This window comes from Mirounga leonina, unplaced genomic scaffold (assembly GCF_011800145.1).
Source record: "Mirounga leonina isolate KUSES-001 unplaced genomic scaffold, KU_Mleo_1.0 Mir_173, whole genome shotgun sequence".
Lineage (NCBI taxonomy): Eukaryota > Metazoa > Chordata > Mammalia > Carnivora > Phocidae > Mirounga > Mirounga leonina.
The window spans coordinates 38799273-38816356 of record NW_023270447.1 but is presented as its reverse complement, the minus strand read 5'-3'; the positions used below and the strand labels follow the sequence as shown (position 1 = coordinate 38816356).

Sequence of the window (17084 nt, the reverse complement as noted above, 5' to 3'; positions counted from 1 at the left end):
CTAGACTGGATCCTTGATTGGAGGGGGGCATGCTGTAAAGGACATTAGTAGATCAGCTGATAATATTGGAATTTGGACAGTAGATTATATAATCGATTATTTGATAGACTATCCCTATTCTTAGGAAACACACATTGAGTTATTTTGGGGTAAAGAATCATGATGTGCAACCATATATCACAGAGTAAAATGTTAGCAATGGACAGATGTGGATAACGAGTGTATGGGTGTTCATTTGTACTATTTTTATTTTCGCAACTTTTCATAAGCTTGAAATTACTTCCAAGTAAAAAGTCAATTTAAAAATGGCATATTTTATAAAAGCGTTAAAAATAACAGAAGAGGATCTAGAACAAGTATTATCTAACAGGTGGGACAAATGGATGGATGCAAATTATTATGGCAGTTAGACAAAGCCTCCTATACAAAATTTGCTTGATTTATTAAGTAGACAAGTGGAAAACAAGCTTGTGGTATTGTGCAATAGTCGTTTAAAGACACCGCCTAACTGTCTTCTCATCATCATCCATCTGTTTCTAATGCCACAGGGAAAGTTATAAATATTTCAAAATGAATCAACTTGAAAAAAAAAAACAATTCAAAAGTTCTCATTCTTAAAACCAAATAACACTGTTTATTCAATCAGTTATAATGTGGCATTTATTTGGCAAAGGGAAATACGATTAATTCAGGGAAGCAACAGAACTGATTTCTTAGCAAGTCTAACGGAATCTGTTTTCAACTAAGAACTACCTAAGAACTTCCTGTTAAACAGGAAGTGTAATTAATGTTTACTGTCGAAGGACAAACATTCTCCAACTGCTGTTTGCATGGGCACTGTATCTTTGGCAAGGTATTTTTTTCCCCTTTCAGTTGTGCATTGTTTATTTTGAGCACTTTCATCATGTCAGACACCTGTTGTGGGCTTCTCACCTGTCTCTGATGCCTATGGCCACTTGTTCCAGCCCCAGGCACTGAGCACCCAGCTGTGCATGAACTAGGACCAATTCCACGGAATGATCTGACATCATTTTGCCTTCTTCCCTTTCTGTGCATCTCTCGCTTTCTGTTCTGTAGTCACTGGCATGAGACAATGAAAACATGCTCAGTGTCCACAGACAGGCAACTCAGACATACAGAGGGTATTAGTACCCCACTGGGTGAGACTTTGACGATGAAAGATTGAGCCAGTCTGCATAGACAGTTCTACGAAGCAGCTTCTATATGTGGCCTTTTGGTGGAAGGCACCATAGGATCTAGGAATCAGTTGTACATTGGGGAGGGTATGGGCTATGGTGAGTGCTGTGAATTGGGTAAGACTGTTGAATCGCAGACCTGTACCTCTGAAACAAATAATACATTATATGTTAAAAAAAAGAAGAAGAAGAAGAAGAAGATAGCAGGAGGGGAAGAATGAAGGGGGGGAAATCGGAGGGGGAGACGAACCATGAGAAACTATGGACTCTGAGAAACAAACCGAGGGTTCTAGAGGGGAGGGGGGTGGGGGGATGGGTTAGCCCGGTGATGGGTATTAAAGAGGGAACGTACTGCATGGAGCACTGGGTGTTACGCACAAACAATGAATCTGGAACACTACATCAAAAACTAATGATGCAATGTACGGTTATTAACATAACATAATAATAAAAACAAAACAAAACAAAACAAAAAACAGCAAAAGGTGACCTGTGCAGTAATGCATCTTCTTGGATTGGCTCTCTCTTTTTTTCCCCCCTACCTCCTGGCGAATCCAGGTTATTAGTTGCTCAATGAATATTGGAAAGTATGGGAAAAATCCAAAGTCCTTGGTTTGTATTTTTATTTTGAGGCTTAGCACCCTCTAGTGGAAACTATTTTTCACTTTCATCATACCAAGACAGCCGCCAAAAGGGTTTTTTTGTGTACCATTTAGCATTTCCAAACAGAAACGGGTCTGGCTGATACAACAGGAAATAAAGAAGCTGTTCTCCCTCCTGCTTTTGTCTATTTCAGGTGCCAGAGTTCTTACATATTTCTGTTGCTATCTGGAGGAGTACTTACTTATAAAATGGAAAAAATAAGTGAGACTGACTGAACCCATATTATGTAATGTGAATCAAACATAAATAGAAAAAAAATCAACTCTGGTTATATCACAGCAAGATATCTGATGGACCTTCCAGAGAATCTTCATTTAAAAAATGGATTTTCTTGGATGTGTCTTATGTTGCTTTTGCCCCATGCTGCCTGTGATCTTGTATCAAGCCAGTTGTTACTGAAAGCCCGTAAGTCTTGACCTCTGCCAATGCTCAGAGCTGATTTTTAAGTACCCCTTGTTTATCAGTTTAGATTTTCTTAAATGACCACCACATCCTGCCTGTTGTTAATTTCAAAAGTCATGTTCACCTGTAAGGATAATTATCTTTTGTTTTCACTACCCATGTCTACTATCCTTTTGGTGGCAAAAGCGCCTGATTTTGTTTTGGGATGTATAACCCTCCTCCATTTTCTGCCATGAACTTCTTTTTGAAGATGACTTAGCAGGATCCAAGTAGCATATATCGTCATCCTAGCAATAGTGATTGGTTCAGGGTTAGGTCTATGCCCAAATCAAGACCATAAAGGATAAAAGGATTTGATTTTGAAATTTTTTGTTCAACTTTTTGGAAAGAGAATTTCCTCTTGCCCTGAATGAGGTCTTGTGATGATGTACACTTGAACCTGCCAAGAGCCACCATGCAAAGTTTGAAAATGTAGCCAATCCAAAGGAAGCAGAATTGAAAGATGGATCTTCGTGTTACCATCAATTCTTAAATGAGGCCACTGGTGAAGCCAGCCTTACTTATAGATTTTACAATTACATGAGCCACCACCTTCTCTTCTTTGTTTAAGTTAGATTGACTTGAGCTTTTTTTTTCCTATTTTATTTTTATGTTTTTTAAATTTTATTTTGTTATGTTATGTTAATCACCATACATTACATCATTAGTTTTTGATGTAGTGTTCCATGATTCATTGTTTGTGTATAACACCAAGTGCTCCATTCAATACGTGCCCACTTTAATACCCATCACCAGGCTAAGCCATCCCCCCACGCACCTCCCCTCTAGAACCCTCAGTTTGTTTCTCAGAGTCCACTGTCTCTCATGGTTTGTCTCCCCCTCTGATTCCACCCCCCTTCATTTTTCCCTTCCTACTATCTTCCTTTTTTTTTTTTTTTAACATATAATGTATTATTTGTTTCAGAGGTACAGGTCTGTGATTCAACAGTCTTACACAATTCACAGTGCTCACCATAGCACATACCCTCCCCAATGTCTATCACCCAGCCACCCCATCCCTCCCACCCCCTATCACTCTCAACTAAAAGATTCCTAATTGGTAAACTGTTTTAATTCTGAACTCAAGGTCTTGCCCTCCAACTTGATTCTCTTTTGTTATTCATGATTTTAGTGAATGCCATTATCATTCATCCATCTGGGCCAGCTAGAAAACTATGAGTCATCCTGACACCTTTCTCTTTCTTGAGCCCCATATCTGGTCCACCAGTGAGTTTTGGATATTTTGCCATGTAAATATTTCTTGAATCCATCTACTTCTCTTTGTCCAAGATAGTTTCATCTTTCTCCTAAGCTGCTAAAACGAAACTAAACAAAACAAAAATAAAACAAAGCAAAACAAAATGAAACAAATAAACAAAACCTCTTAAATATCTCTGAATATCCCCTCATGCATCCTCCAGTCTGTTCTCCATTCTTCATCCAGAGGGATTTTTTTGATCATATCATCCTCCTCCCATCCCAATCTTCTGATTAAAACCCTACTGTTATCTTAGGGTAATGGAACTTATATGAGAAGGTTTGCTTCTCACCTACCTTTCTAGTCTAATCTCACACCCCTACCTCAGTCACTTAGAGCCCCTGTATTTCAGAGTCCATTGTCTCTCATGGTTCGTATTGTTATGTTAATCCCCATACATTACATCATTAGTTTTAGATGTAGTATTCCATGATTCATTGTTTGTGCATAACACCCAGTGCTCCATGCAGAACGTGCCCTCCTCACTTAGAGCCCCTGTAAATGTTGATTATTCTGCCTGAGTGTGAGCTTCCCTCTCCTTTTCAGATCTTAACTTTGAGCTATTTCCTCAAATAAACCTTCCCTGGTCCCTTCGATTAGGTTCAATAATGCTATTAGAGACTCTCATATCATTATGTGCTTGATTTGAGATCTATCCTGAATTAGGGGTGGTTTCTTTTTCTTGGCCACATTTAAAATTTTTTTTAACAAGAATGAAATGCTAAGACAGAAACCAGTGGAAAAAAAATTATACATCCTTTTGTCAACTATTAAAAGCAATGTGCAAACTATACTTAGACTATTGCCTACACTGCCATTTGTCAGAAGGTGGTCTTGCTCCCAGAGCAGGTGTTCATAGGACAGGTATGTGGTTGAATGGCGACAGGAAGCAGTGAGTGGGAGGGAGTGAATGGGTAAAAGGATTGATGTAGAGCAGATGGACCAGGTTTCCTAGTTCTTTTTTAAAACCTGCTGAATGAAAAGAGATTGCTGCTGGTCTTACTACCCTGGTTTGGAGCAGAATCTTTATAATTTCACTATCACGTCCAAGTTTGAAGCCCAATCCATCATCACAGATTAGACTTCGTAGATCTTGTGGCAGCTAATGGTGTATTTGCTCATATCTGTTTCGATGTGAGAATATGCTGCAAAGAGAATAGTTAGCTGGCAACCTCCAGATGCTGTATCTTTGGGAAATCTTTGTTCGTTTGTAGCTAGAGGTGTGATAAAATGACATGTATATGACCTTTTATAATAGCAGGGGTAGAATCCAAAGGAGAAGGCACTCTGATAGGCCTCCTTCAATACATCTACTTTCTTTTATTAAATTAAATTAAATTAATTAATTATTGTTGTTTTTGAGAGAGAGGGAGAGGGGCGGGGGAGGGCCAGAGAGATAATCTTGAACAGGTGCCACGCTGAGTGTGGAGCCCGATGTGGGGCTCGATCTCAGGACCCTGAGATCATGACCTGAGCTGAAATCGAGAGTCAGTCATTTAACTGACTGAGCCACCCAGGTGCCCCAACACCATCTGCTTTCTAATGCTGTGCTTCTTTTGGGATTTCTTCTCAGCCTGAACATCAAGGTATCTCTCGCTCAGAAGTGAATGACTTCCACTGTGTGAAAAGAACGAAGTGTTTGCCACATGCAGTGCCTTCTGAAAGTTATTTTCACTGCATCTGTTAAGATCTGTATGACCGTGTGTACATTGTTTAGCAGTCTCTTGCTAAACTTTGTCCACCACAAGTACATGGTTTGAATTGGGCCACTGGGACTCACTGGGTTGTATTTCCCAGGCTTTTATAGTATCACCATGTCCATGTGCTAGAGCACATTGTTCCTTAATTACAGTATTGATGTGAGTTTAAAAATGAGTGATCATTAAAATATCATTTTAGTACAGTGTCATTTCTTGAATGCTGCCAGCATTTGTACTTCTAGATAAGGGGTTAGCAAATTGTAGCCCACCAGCTGTTTTTGTAAGTAAAGTTTTTTTGGAACACCGCCCTGCAGATTTGTGCCTTGTCTGTGGCTACTTTGCACTACATTGGCAGAGGTTAGTAGTTGCAGTACAAGCCATACGGCCCTCAAGTGTAAAATATTTACTATCTGGACCCGTACAGAAAAAGCTTGTCCGCTTGTGTTCTTACGTGTGATTATTTCTGCAGAAGAATGTTCACAACTAGGACATGCAAGGTGGGCTTCTCGCACCTTCTCTTAGGGGCAGATCTTTGGCCACTTCTCACAAGGAGGGAGGGTGGACATAATTATTTTCTAGAATGTTTTAGTTGGGTTCTATGAGCAGGGAGGATAGAAACAATCAATGCTGCTTCCAGAAAACCTATCATCCCCTGCCCAATGGCCCTATTCCAAGTTTATCCATAGGCATGTGGCCTTTAGGACCCAGCTCCCCAGTTCTTTTGGGATTACAACAATATAACACTTTTGGTTTGAATGAGAAGGGAGAGGAGGATGGTTAAATTTTCCCTTTCATCTATATTTTGCCTCAGATTGACAATCTTTCCTCTCAGCTTTAGAACTCAGCAATTACCCGTGCTCTTTTGATCTTAATAATCTGCCTAGCAGGGGGCAGCTTTTGAAGTCACCTGAATTTTGCAGTTGATACAGCTCATATTCCCTTCAGAGTTTCCTTACCAATTGATTGAGTATGGCAGACTATCTCCTTCATGTGTCTTCTCCTCTACTTCATAGCTTCCTTTTCTCTCTCTGGGCAGTGGTTTGTAAATTTTTGTTTTAATCTTTATCTTCCAGTTCACTAAATCTCTCCAGCGCTGAGTCTAATCTGCTGCTTTCTGATTTTGATTGTTTTTTCTATTTCTAGAATGTGTATGTGTTTCTATTTTAAATCTCGCTGGCCAATTCTAATAGTCTCTTGTGCCTTTGCAATATTTTTAATGCTCATTTTTATTTTTTGAAACATATTAAACATACTTTTTTAATATTTTGATTATTCCAACACCTAATCTTTATTGTTTTATTCTATTTATTCTGCCTGCTAACTTTTATTCATCATGGTTTTTTTCCTTTTTGCTTTGATAATTTTTGACTGTGAACTTATATATCTTAGAATTATATCTCTGAGAATTTTCTTTGAGTCTGTGCCTAAAATTAATTTCTCTAGAGTGGATTTAATTTTCCTGCCAGGTTTCTGAGAGCACTATCAACCCAAGGGTCAAATTACCATTGGCTTGGGGTTTTCAAATACATGGGCAGTGTGGATTTTGGCACTTAAACCATGAGAATATAGATTTTGTGAGAAATTCCCAGGGGAGACATTTCTTTTTCTTTTATTTTCATATTTTTTCTTTTCACATTAAGCTAAGGCTGAGAAAGGCACATATCACTATGAGTCTCTCCACAGGGAGAGGTTGTTTCTAGTTCACTCATTGAGGGTATTGCCCTTTGGTGGTCCTGACTTTATAGAAGTGTCTTTGATTCAACCTCCCACTCTACTTAGGCTTCTGACTGTGTCTCCTGCATGCTGACCGAAGCCCATTAAAATTCAGATTTTAGGCCACCAGGAATCAGCAAGTACCTCCAAGGAAAAAGTTGGCTCTTGCACTAACTTAGTTTTTTTGTGCATTATTGGACTCCTTTGAGTAATTCCGTTCCTTCCTACCAGCTCACTTACACATTCAAAATTTTGTTGCATGATTTTTTTTTCTTAGCATTTTCTGGTGTGTTGTATGAAAAGGGGTTCCACTTAACATTTATATAACCATATTGCCAGAAATGTCCATTCATTTAAAAAGACTCTTTTTATCTATTCTTGTATGCTTATGTCTTGCATCCCCACATCTCTTGCATTTTTCCTTTATTCCTCATGTTTCTCATTCTCATCCTCATTCAAATTCAAGTCCTCTGCACCTTACATTTGGACTATTGCAAGGGCCTCCAATATGGACCTCCTTGCCTCATTTTCCAGTTCATCCTGCATGTGATAGCCAGAAGTCTACTTAGACAAACGAAACTCAAAACAGTCAGCAACAGCATTTTGTATCAGCATCTTGGAAAAGAGCTCAGAAAGAAAATCATCAGCAATCCAAGGAAAGGGTATATTGTTACAGATTTACTTACAGGAAACCTGCAAGTAAATAAATATACATGACAATCAGATGAGCAAAGCAGGTCCAAGAGACTGTCTCTGGGATCAAAGAGAAAGGAGAGATCCAAGCCGACTGGATAGAGGAGTGGGATTCTGAATGGCCTTACAGAAAATGTGGTCTCTCTGTCAAGTCTTGAAGTTGTTATTATCCAAAAGAAAAGACGACAAGAGAAAGTATTCTGGGGGCAGAAACAATATGTGCAGACACCACTGCAAATGCTTTGTTTGTAGACGAGAAAGCTGAATAAGATAAAACAGAGGACGCCTCGGTGGTAGAAGAGGTAGTTGGAATTTGGATTTCTGTTGTGCAGAAACACGTAACAAAACAACACCTCTCTATTTCTTTCCTATATTTTATCATAGCTCACCAACCCAACAGGTTGGCAGAGAGGTATCTTATAGTCTAGACTACTTGAAGCTGCTTTAGTCTATGCTCTCTAGTCCATGCCATATCTGAGGTTTACATTTTCTCCACTGCATCTTTCCAAATGGGTTTGGAGTCTCTTCTTTAATGCTTTTATGAGCAGACTGTATGGAGGACAGTTGTTTAGACCAGGCTCAGGAGTCAGACTGCCCACATTTGAATCCTAGCTCATGACTACGGTAGACCGTGGCCAGACCTGCTGCATTGAAGGCTCAAATGGGCACTCTGGCCAAACAAGAACCGAAATATGGAAATAATTAGATTAAATACCAGTGGCTCAACCAAAAATTATGAAGCTGGAGCCTCAACACAAGGGTCTAAATGATGTGGTTCCCTCCAGCTTAAAAAGGAATGAAGGGCAAGTACGGTATTGAAGATTCTTCTAACCTGGAGGGTCTATGTGACTTGCTGAAATGACTATTTTAGGCATGTTTCCTTGAGAAAAAATGTCGCTAGAGAGATTTATCTCCTTCCCACCCTGCTCTTAAGTGTGTTATTATTATTTTGCATTGCTTACTGGTTGAAGCACTAGTAAAACAACAAGAAAATTAACCTGATCACACTCAGAGTTATCAGTCTTGCCAGTCTGGACCCAGACCAACCTCTGCATAGCTTAATCACTTATAAATTTGATTTGCTCATCTGTGAAATGGGACTGATTTGAGGATTAAATGAGATAATGGTATCAAAGTCCTTGACAGGGCCTAGCTCATAGGAAGTAGGAGTGAAGGTTGGTATTATTACTAAGTCATTGTCTCAGATAGTTACCTGTTTTGTTGGTGCCGCTGCTTTCTTATCCTGAAGCAGAGGGTCATACCTACACACTCTACCTCTTGGTTTTCGTCCAGATTTTTGTAGAATCAGCTAAATTCTTCCTTCTTGGCTGTTCTCTTTTCATGTTACCTTTAAATCATTTAGCTTGCCTACCCCATCTTAGCTCATGGGCCTCCATCTTTCCATCTGATTACACCAAAAATCTTAGATTCATATCGACTCCTCTCTTTTTCTGATATCCCAGGTGCAATCTGTTGCATCTCCCTTCCACACCTTGTCCGAGCCACTGTAATGTCTCTCCTGGCTTATTGCAGTAGCCTCCTAATTGGTCTCCCTGTTTCTGTCCTTATCCCCATTTAACTTATACTCAATGCAGCAACCAAAGTGATCGTATACAATAAAAATTGGTCTAATCTTTTACTCCTTTATTCAAACCCTTAAATAGCTTTCCATCTCATTCAGAGTAAATGGCAAAGTTCTCTTAATATGAGCTAGGAGGCCCAAAATAATTTGAACGCCTCTATCTCTTATCTCGTTGTCTCCTATTCTCCTTCCTCACCCCTATATACAATGACTTCCCCAATCTGGTAATTTGTGCTATGGTGTGAATTTCTGAGTCCAAATGCATGACTTTACATTATCTGTATACAAGCATCTCTTGTAGTTGTGGTTTTTCTTTTTTTTTTTTTTTCAAAAAAAGTTTTTTTTTTAAGTAGGCTCCACACTCAGTGTGGGACTTAAACTCATGACCCTGAGATCAAGAGTCACATGCTCTATTGACTGAGCCAGCCAGCTACCCCTAGATGTGGCTTTTCAATATCATCTCAAATTCTTGTGCTCTCATCCAGCTAATGACCATTCCAAGGGCATGTTGTGTTTACATTTGATCAACATGTCAATTATGTCCTCACTCATGTAAGCCATAATAAGAATTTTGAGTAGATCAGATTGGAGAACAAAGACCTTTCACTTACCACCCGAGGCTTGCTTGCTTATTTATTTATTTATTTATTTATTTATTTATTTATAATTTAAATTTTTAATTTAAATTTAATTTAGTTAACATATAGTGTATTATTAGTTTCAGGGGTAGAGTTTAGTGATTCATCAGTTGCATATAACACCCAGGTCTCATTACATCAAGTACCCTCCTTAATGTCCATCACCCAATTACCCCATACCCTGACCCACCACCCCTCCAGCAACCCTCAATTTGTTCCCTATAGTTAAGAGTCTTTTATGGGTTGCCTCTGTCTCTGTTTTTATCTTATTTTATCTTTCCTTCCCTTCCCCTATGTTCATCTGTTTTGTTTCTTAGATTCCACATATGAGTGAAATCCTATGGTATTTGTCTTTCCCTGACTGACTTATTTTGCTTAGCATAATACCCTCTGTTTCCATCCATGTCATTGCAAATGGCAAGATTTCATTCTTTTTGATGGCTGAATAATATTCTACTGTATAGGCCACTAGAGGCTTTTAAGATAACATTATTAAGACTACTCATCCAGTTGCAAATATATGTATCTCTTCATTTCATATTTCTCAAACTTGTTCCTTAGCAAGATGAGGAAATGTAGAAGAGGTAAATGTATTTCTGAAGGACACATGGCTTATAAGCAGCAGATGTGGATCTAGACTGTTGGTCCAAGGTCTTTCTAAATATTGCATAATACTTTGAGCATTTTCGTATTTTCTACCACACCAAACACAGTATTTTGCAAGTCCTCAAGTCCTCAATAAACATATGTTTATTGTTGATTAATATGCCTTGCCTTGGCTTTCCTACAAAGTAAGTCCTTCATTTAGACCTGTGGCTCTCAACTGGAGGCAATTTTGCCTCCAGGGGACATTTCCCAATATCTGGAGACAATTTTTGACTATCACAAATGGGAAATGCTGCTAGCATCTACTGGGTAGAGGTCAGAGATACTGCTAAACATCCTACAGTACACAGAACAGCATCCTACAACAAAGAATTATCTGGTCCAAAATGTGCTGACATTCAGAAACCCTGATTTAGAACGTAGCTTATTGATTTATAAGCAGTTAAGAGAAGGTCTAAAAGTGCACCAAAGCAAGCTGATTATTTTTTCTCTCTGGTGTCCTTGTTAATGGACCCAGCTTTTAAATAAAACAAAAGAGCACTTGAGTTGAAAAAAAACAGATACACAAATAAAACCTTGCAGCCCAGTTCCTTTTAGTACCTGAAGTCCTTGTACTTGTACTGAGGGATGATAACCAAGCAACAACCTCCCTCCTCAGCTGGGATAAAGAAAGTTGTACTCATTACATATTCATGTTTGCAATGGCATTCTTCGCTTAAGAGATTCAGGGCACATCATTAATTAAAGCAATGAATTCCCCGGAAACAACACTAATTAAATCTCAAAATCAAAACAGAATAAAAAGGCAGACCTCATTTTTCCATCCCATCTGAGCAGCTGAGAAAAACCATACAGCTTCATGAGGCCGAGTGAGGAATGGTGGTGGGATTTATCAAGAGGGCAGACCAGCCACCTTCACTTACACTTTCTCTCCTTTCTTGCTGCTGGTTCCAAAAGCGAGCCATAGGCAGAACTGCCAAAAAGCAAAGAGCTGGTTGGTAGTGGCAGCCCCAGCATTTACATGGTTTTATCTTCCCTAAAGAAGCAGTGGGACTCCGAAGCAGCAAGAGGGTGAGAGTTTAAGGGGTCAGAGATCCGCTCTCTTCACAGACAACCTTGGCCCTCTGCTTTTCTACTCCATATCTGATATTTGGGCCACCTCATTGTTTAACTCCCACATATTTACTGGTTACTTCCATGTCTCTATTTCTCATTCTGGGAACTGCTGAATGCTTTGCATGCATTGTCTTTTTAAAATTCTTCAACAGCCCTATGTACTCTTACTCACATTTTTTAGATTATGAAATTAAGGTTTAGAGAAGTAATTTGTCCAAGATCACATGTATAATAAGTGCAAAACCTTTCTTTTTTCCCCTCTTCATTCTCAATTCCATTGTTTGGCTCAGCTTCCCATTGTTTCTCATCTGGATCATTGTCCCAGTTTCCTAAACTAGACTCCCTGGTCTTGCTTCCTTGCATGCCATTCTCCACTCTGCAATCAGAACAATCTTTCTAAAATGCAGATCCTAATAGGGGCGCCTGGGTGGCTCAGTCGGTTGAGCATTCCACTCTTGACTTTGGCTGGGTCAGGATCTCTGGGTTGTGAGATCACACCTCCCGTTGAGCCCCGCATCAGGCTGTATGTGCTCAGCACGGAGTCTGCTTGGGATTCCCTCTCTCCCTCTCCCTACCACCACTTGTGCTCCAAATAAATAAATAAATAAATAAATAAATAAATAAATAAATAAAATCTTAAAAAAAAAAATGCGGACGTGATAATGACCACTGCCCCCTGTTAGCCTAACTAAATGATTTATGGTTCCCTGAATTCATCAGAATCTATGTCTTCAAACATGCTGTTTATCTGACATTTAGTTTCCTTAAAAATCCAGCTGAAAAGATAGCCATGTTGGGTAGAAAGGTAGTCTTACCCTTCTTTAAATAGAGACCATGTTACCTGCCTTATTAACATTTGTTAAAACAAAAAAAGAAAAAAAAGGTAAACTTTCTGAGTAATCCTAAAATGTTTGTAAACTAATTTCCCATCCACAATATCAGAAAACTTGTTTAGTTATTTTGATTATGTCATTGAAATGGATTTCATTAGGTCTGACCATTTTATCATTGGACGATGATGAAATTTATCACTTTTCTTTTTCCCTTGTCTCTAAAATGCCAAAAATGTAATTTTTAAAAGTGTTCTGAAGGCACCCCAAACATATTTCACTGACCTTTTTTACCCTGAAAGTTAAACACATATGCAGGGCATACGTGTCTGTGGATGTTCCAGTTGGCTCCTCTCTCAGTCCCTTGACACTTTGACTCATTTGGTCCAATCTTTCAGGAGGTGCTACATTCAGGGAAATACAGTCCTTCTGAATCTGCTGTACTTGCTCTTCTAGAAGGACATAAATGGGGCTGGAGATTATATCCAATGGCTACCTCCTGTAGCACCCAGGAACTTTTCCCTATCTATGCCATTCCATCCCTATACTCTTTCTCAACCTCCTCCCACTCTTCCTCTCCACCCACCTGCTCCATCACTTTGCAGCTGTCTCTGCTCTCTTCCAGATAACCACCGAGGCAGCTTTTGTATTTTCTACACCTCCCACATTCCAGGGATTCCATTACATGAAATCTAAGTAGAGTCTGGTGATATCATGAGAGCAGAGGGAGAGCGGACAACGTGGGCAAAATTAGGTCACTTATACTTTAATAATTTAATCCGATCGCAATTACAATTTTTTTTTTTTTTTTTGGTAGGATAGGGTCCATACTTCCATTTGTAATTATGATTTTGGTGGTGCAAGGAACCTTAGGATCAGATAGTCTACTTTCGTAATTCTGTAGGTGAGGAAATAACAGAAGCCTGAATAGATGTGCCTTGCCTGTGGTGACACCATTTGTGAATGCCATGGTTAAGCCAGACCTTCTGCCTGGGGGTCAGGATATCTTCTAGTATTCTGTGCTGTGTAAACTCCTCATTTGTTGTTCAGCACATTGCCTCTTGTGAGATATGTACAAGGTGAATGTGAGATCAAACAAAAATAGATGTGATTTAGTTATTACACTTAAAGTCGAGGATCCTTCTCCCAACCACACCATGACAGAAGAAGAACCAGAGGGAGTAGCAAAAGAAGGTGGGTCTGTCAGTCTGCTTATGCTGTTTTAGTTAAATTTTGTTACAGACTGCCTGGGGGTCTAGTATTCTATTTCAGTGATATAATGAACCTTTAAAATGAAAGTGAACACATCCCACTCGACCCCAAATGGCTTTTTTAGTTTCTATTGACTATGCTTTTTTTTTTTTTTAAGATTTTATTTATTTATTTGACAGAGAAAGACACACAGAGAGAGGGAACACAAGCAGGGGGAGTGGGAGAGGGAGAAGCAGGCTCCCTGCTGAGCAGGGAGCCCGATATGGGGCTCGATCCCAGGATCCTGGGATCATGACCTGAGCCGAAGGCAGAGGCTTAATGACTGAGCCACCCAGGCACCCCTATTGACTATGCTTTAATAATAATAAAAATAGTAACAAGAATACTAGTAGCTACGATTACTGGTTGCATTCTATGTGCCCAGCCTCCTACTTCCGGCGGGCCTGCAAGCGCGGAGGGGCGCGGGCAGGAGCCCGCTGCTGGGGGTGGCGGGATAGGCTGGGCATGGCCGCTGGTGCGCGCGGCGCTGTCCAGGTCCCAACGGTGCCAGTGGGCCCTCCATTCCGCTGGTACCATGGGCAGTTGTCACACAGTGGGGCCCAACGAGGCGCTGGTGGTTTCAGGGGGCCGTTGTGGTTCTGACTATAAACAGTACGTGTTTGGTGGCTGGGCCTGGGCCTGGTGGAGTATCTCTGACACTCAGAGACTATCTCTGGAAGTTATGACCATCCTGTGTCGCTGTGAGAATATTGAGACGTCGGAGGGGGTCCCGCTATTCGTAACAGGGGTTGCACAGGTAAAGATCATGACGGAGAAGGAGCTCCTGGCAGTGGCCTGCGAGCAGTTTCTGGGCAAGAATGTGCAGGACATCAAGAACATCATCCTGCAGACCCTGGAGGGGCACCTGCACTCCATCCTCGGGACTCCAACTGTGGAGCAGATTTATCAGGACCGAGACCAGTTTGCCAAGCTGGTGCGGGAGGTGGCGGTCCCTGACGTCAGCCATGTGGGCATCGAGATCCTCAGCTTCACCATCAAGGACGTGTATGACAAAGTGAACTATCTGAGCTCCTTGGGCAAGACTCAGACTGCCGTGGTACGGAGAGATGTGGACACTGGGGTGGCCGAGGCCAAGGGGGATGCAGGCATCTGGGAAGCAGAGTGCAAGAAGGAGATGCTGGATGTGAAGTTCATGGCAGACACCAAGATTGCCGACTCCAAGCAAGCCTTTGAGCTGCAAAAGTCAGCTTTTAATGAGGAGGTCAACATCAAGACCACCGAGGCTCAGCTGGCCTATGAGCTGCAGGGGGCCTGGGAGCAGCAGAAGGTCCGGCAGGAAGAGATTGAGATCGAGGTTGTACAGCGCAAGAAGCAGGTCGCCGTGGAGGTGCAGGAGATCCTTCGCACCGACAAGGAGCTCATTGCCACAGTGCGCTGCCCCTGCCGAGGCTGAGGCCCACCGCCTACAGCAGATCACGGAGAATGAAAAGGTGAAACAGGTCCTCTTAGCACAGGCAGAGGCTGAGAAGATCCGCAGACACGGGGAGGTGGAGGCAGCGGTCATCCAGGCGATGGGCATGGCAGACGCTGAGCGAATGAAGCTCAAGGCCGAGGCCTACCAGAAGTACAGGGATGCAGCCAAGATGGTGCTGGGGCTGGAGGCCCTGCCCCAGATTGCTGCCAAAATTGCCGCCCGCCCCCACCCCCGACCAAAGTCGATGAGACTGTGCTCCTCAGCAAGGACAACAGCAAAGTGACATCAGAAGTCAACCGACTGCTGGCTGAGCTGCCTGCCTCTGTGAAGGCCCTCACAGGCGTGGACCTGGCCAAGATACCCCCAATGGAGAAGGTCACCGGTGTGCAGGCATGAGGCTCCCGAAGGCCTCCACCCTTCAGCAGCCGTTTTCCTACCACAGCGACAACCGGAACGCCGCTGACTCTGGTGCCTCATTTTATAGGGAGCAGAAGTGTTGCGTGCTCAGGCCTTCTCTGGCTGTCTTCCCCCTCCCCTGTCTCTGGCTCTCTCCTTTCTCTTCTCGCCCTTCCCACACCTTCACTTTCACTGCCACATCCATCTGGTTTGTCTCTTCCACCCTCGTCTCCCATCTCCCTGCCCGTCTCTTCCTTTGTCTGTTTGTCATTTTCTCTCCATCTCTGCTCCCACCCTCTACACACATCATGTAGTTTAAGCTGAAGACGTTTATTACAACCACTGTCTGTCTGGGGGGGGGGTAGTAGCCCTGCTGCTCCTCAGAATCCTGGTGCCTTGAAGTTCTCTGTGCTCCTGTCCCTCCTCCCTGTGGCCCTTGCCAAGATGCGGCATGGGTGCAGAGGGTCTGGGTAGGCTGGCCACCCTCCTCGGTCCTGGCCTGGTCTCCCCAGCCCTGAGCCTTACCCCAGGAAGTCCCCAGCCTCCCCAACTCCAGACCCCCGAGGCCTCGCTGGCCATTGCCCTCTTCAGCCCTAGGCCTGCTCTTGTACCTTACCTCTCTCTCCCCACCTAGGGGCACAGAGGCAAGGCACTCTGGTAAGGCAATTTAGAAAAGAAGAAAAAAGATGGAGAACTTATATTCTTATATTCTCTCACTTAATTTAATCTTCAAAATAATTCTATGAAATACCTGTGTGTGTGTGTGTATGTATGTATGTATTTTACAGATTAGGAAACTGAGGCTCAGGGGAACAAGATAATTTATTGTCACTCAATAAGTAGTAGAATCAAAGTGTAAACCCAAGTCTGCTGGTCTCCAAGAACCTAAGCTTTTACTCAGTGCCATTTAAGGCAGAAGGTGACAGCTCCCACCTCATTCTGCATTGTCCTATATGTAGTTCATTCTTTCATTCAAGGAACTTTTATAACAATGCACTGGTGCCAGTGATAGGAATACAAAGTTGAACAAAACACTTTTCTGCCTTCAAGGAGACTGTACTCCAGTGTGGAAAACCGACAAGCAAATTAACAATTGCAAATCAATGGTTGTGTTGCAAGAAAGTGTTTTCCTAGAGGCATAAATGTGATACCTGGGGTGCCATAGAGGACATCAAACCCAGCGGAAGTGGAGATGATCAGGGAATGCTTGCAGGACAGCAGGGCATTGAGCAAATGTTTAAGCAGGAACAGATGTCAATTAGAGGAACCGTATGTGTGAAGATGTGGAACACGATGAACTCAAGGAGCGGTGAGTAATTCAGGTAGACTGGAGGGAGGGGCCCATGTGGGGCTTAGCAGGGAGGCTGTCTGGGGCCAGATCCTGCAGGGCATCTGGACCATGTTGAGTGGTTTGGAATTGATCCTCAGTGCCATGGGAAGTCACTGCTGAATTTTTATCAGTGAAATGACATAGTCAGAGATGGTGTGGGGCATGTACTTGTATTGGACGGGATATGGAGGATAGAAAGGCAAGATGGGGCACTGGATGGGGGCATGAGAGATGGT

General features: G+C 42.0%; 1 protein-coding gene across 1 annotated transcript; it reads left to right on the top strand.

Moving 5' to 3' along the window:
• The first annotated feature begins 14222 nt into the window (after positions 1-14222).
• On the top strand, positions 14223-16075 carry LOC118020204 (flotillin-2-like). Its single transcript, XM_035020148.1, is given in 3 exon segments — positions 14223-15083; positions 15085-15348; positions 15351-16075. Coding segments are annotated over 3 exon segments (1293 nt in total). The 3' UTR covers positions 15519-16075.
• Positions 16076-17084: the final 1009 nt, after the last annotated feature.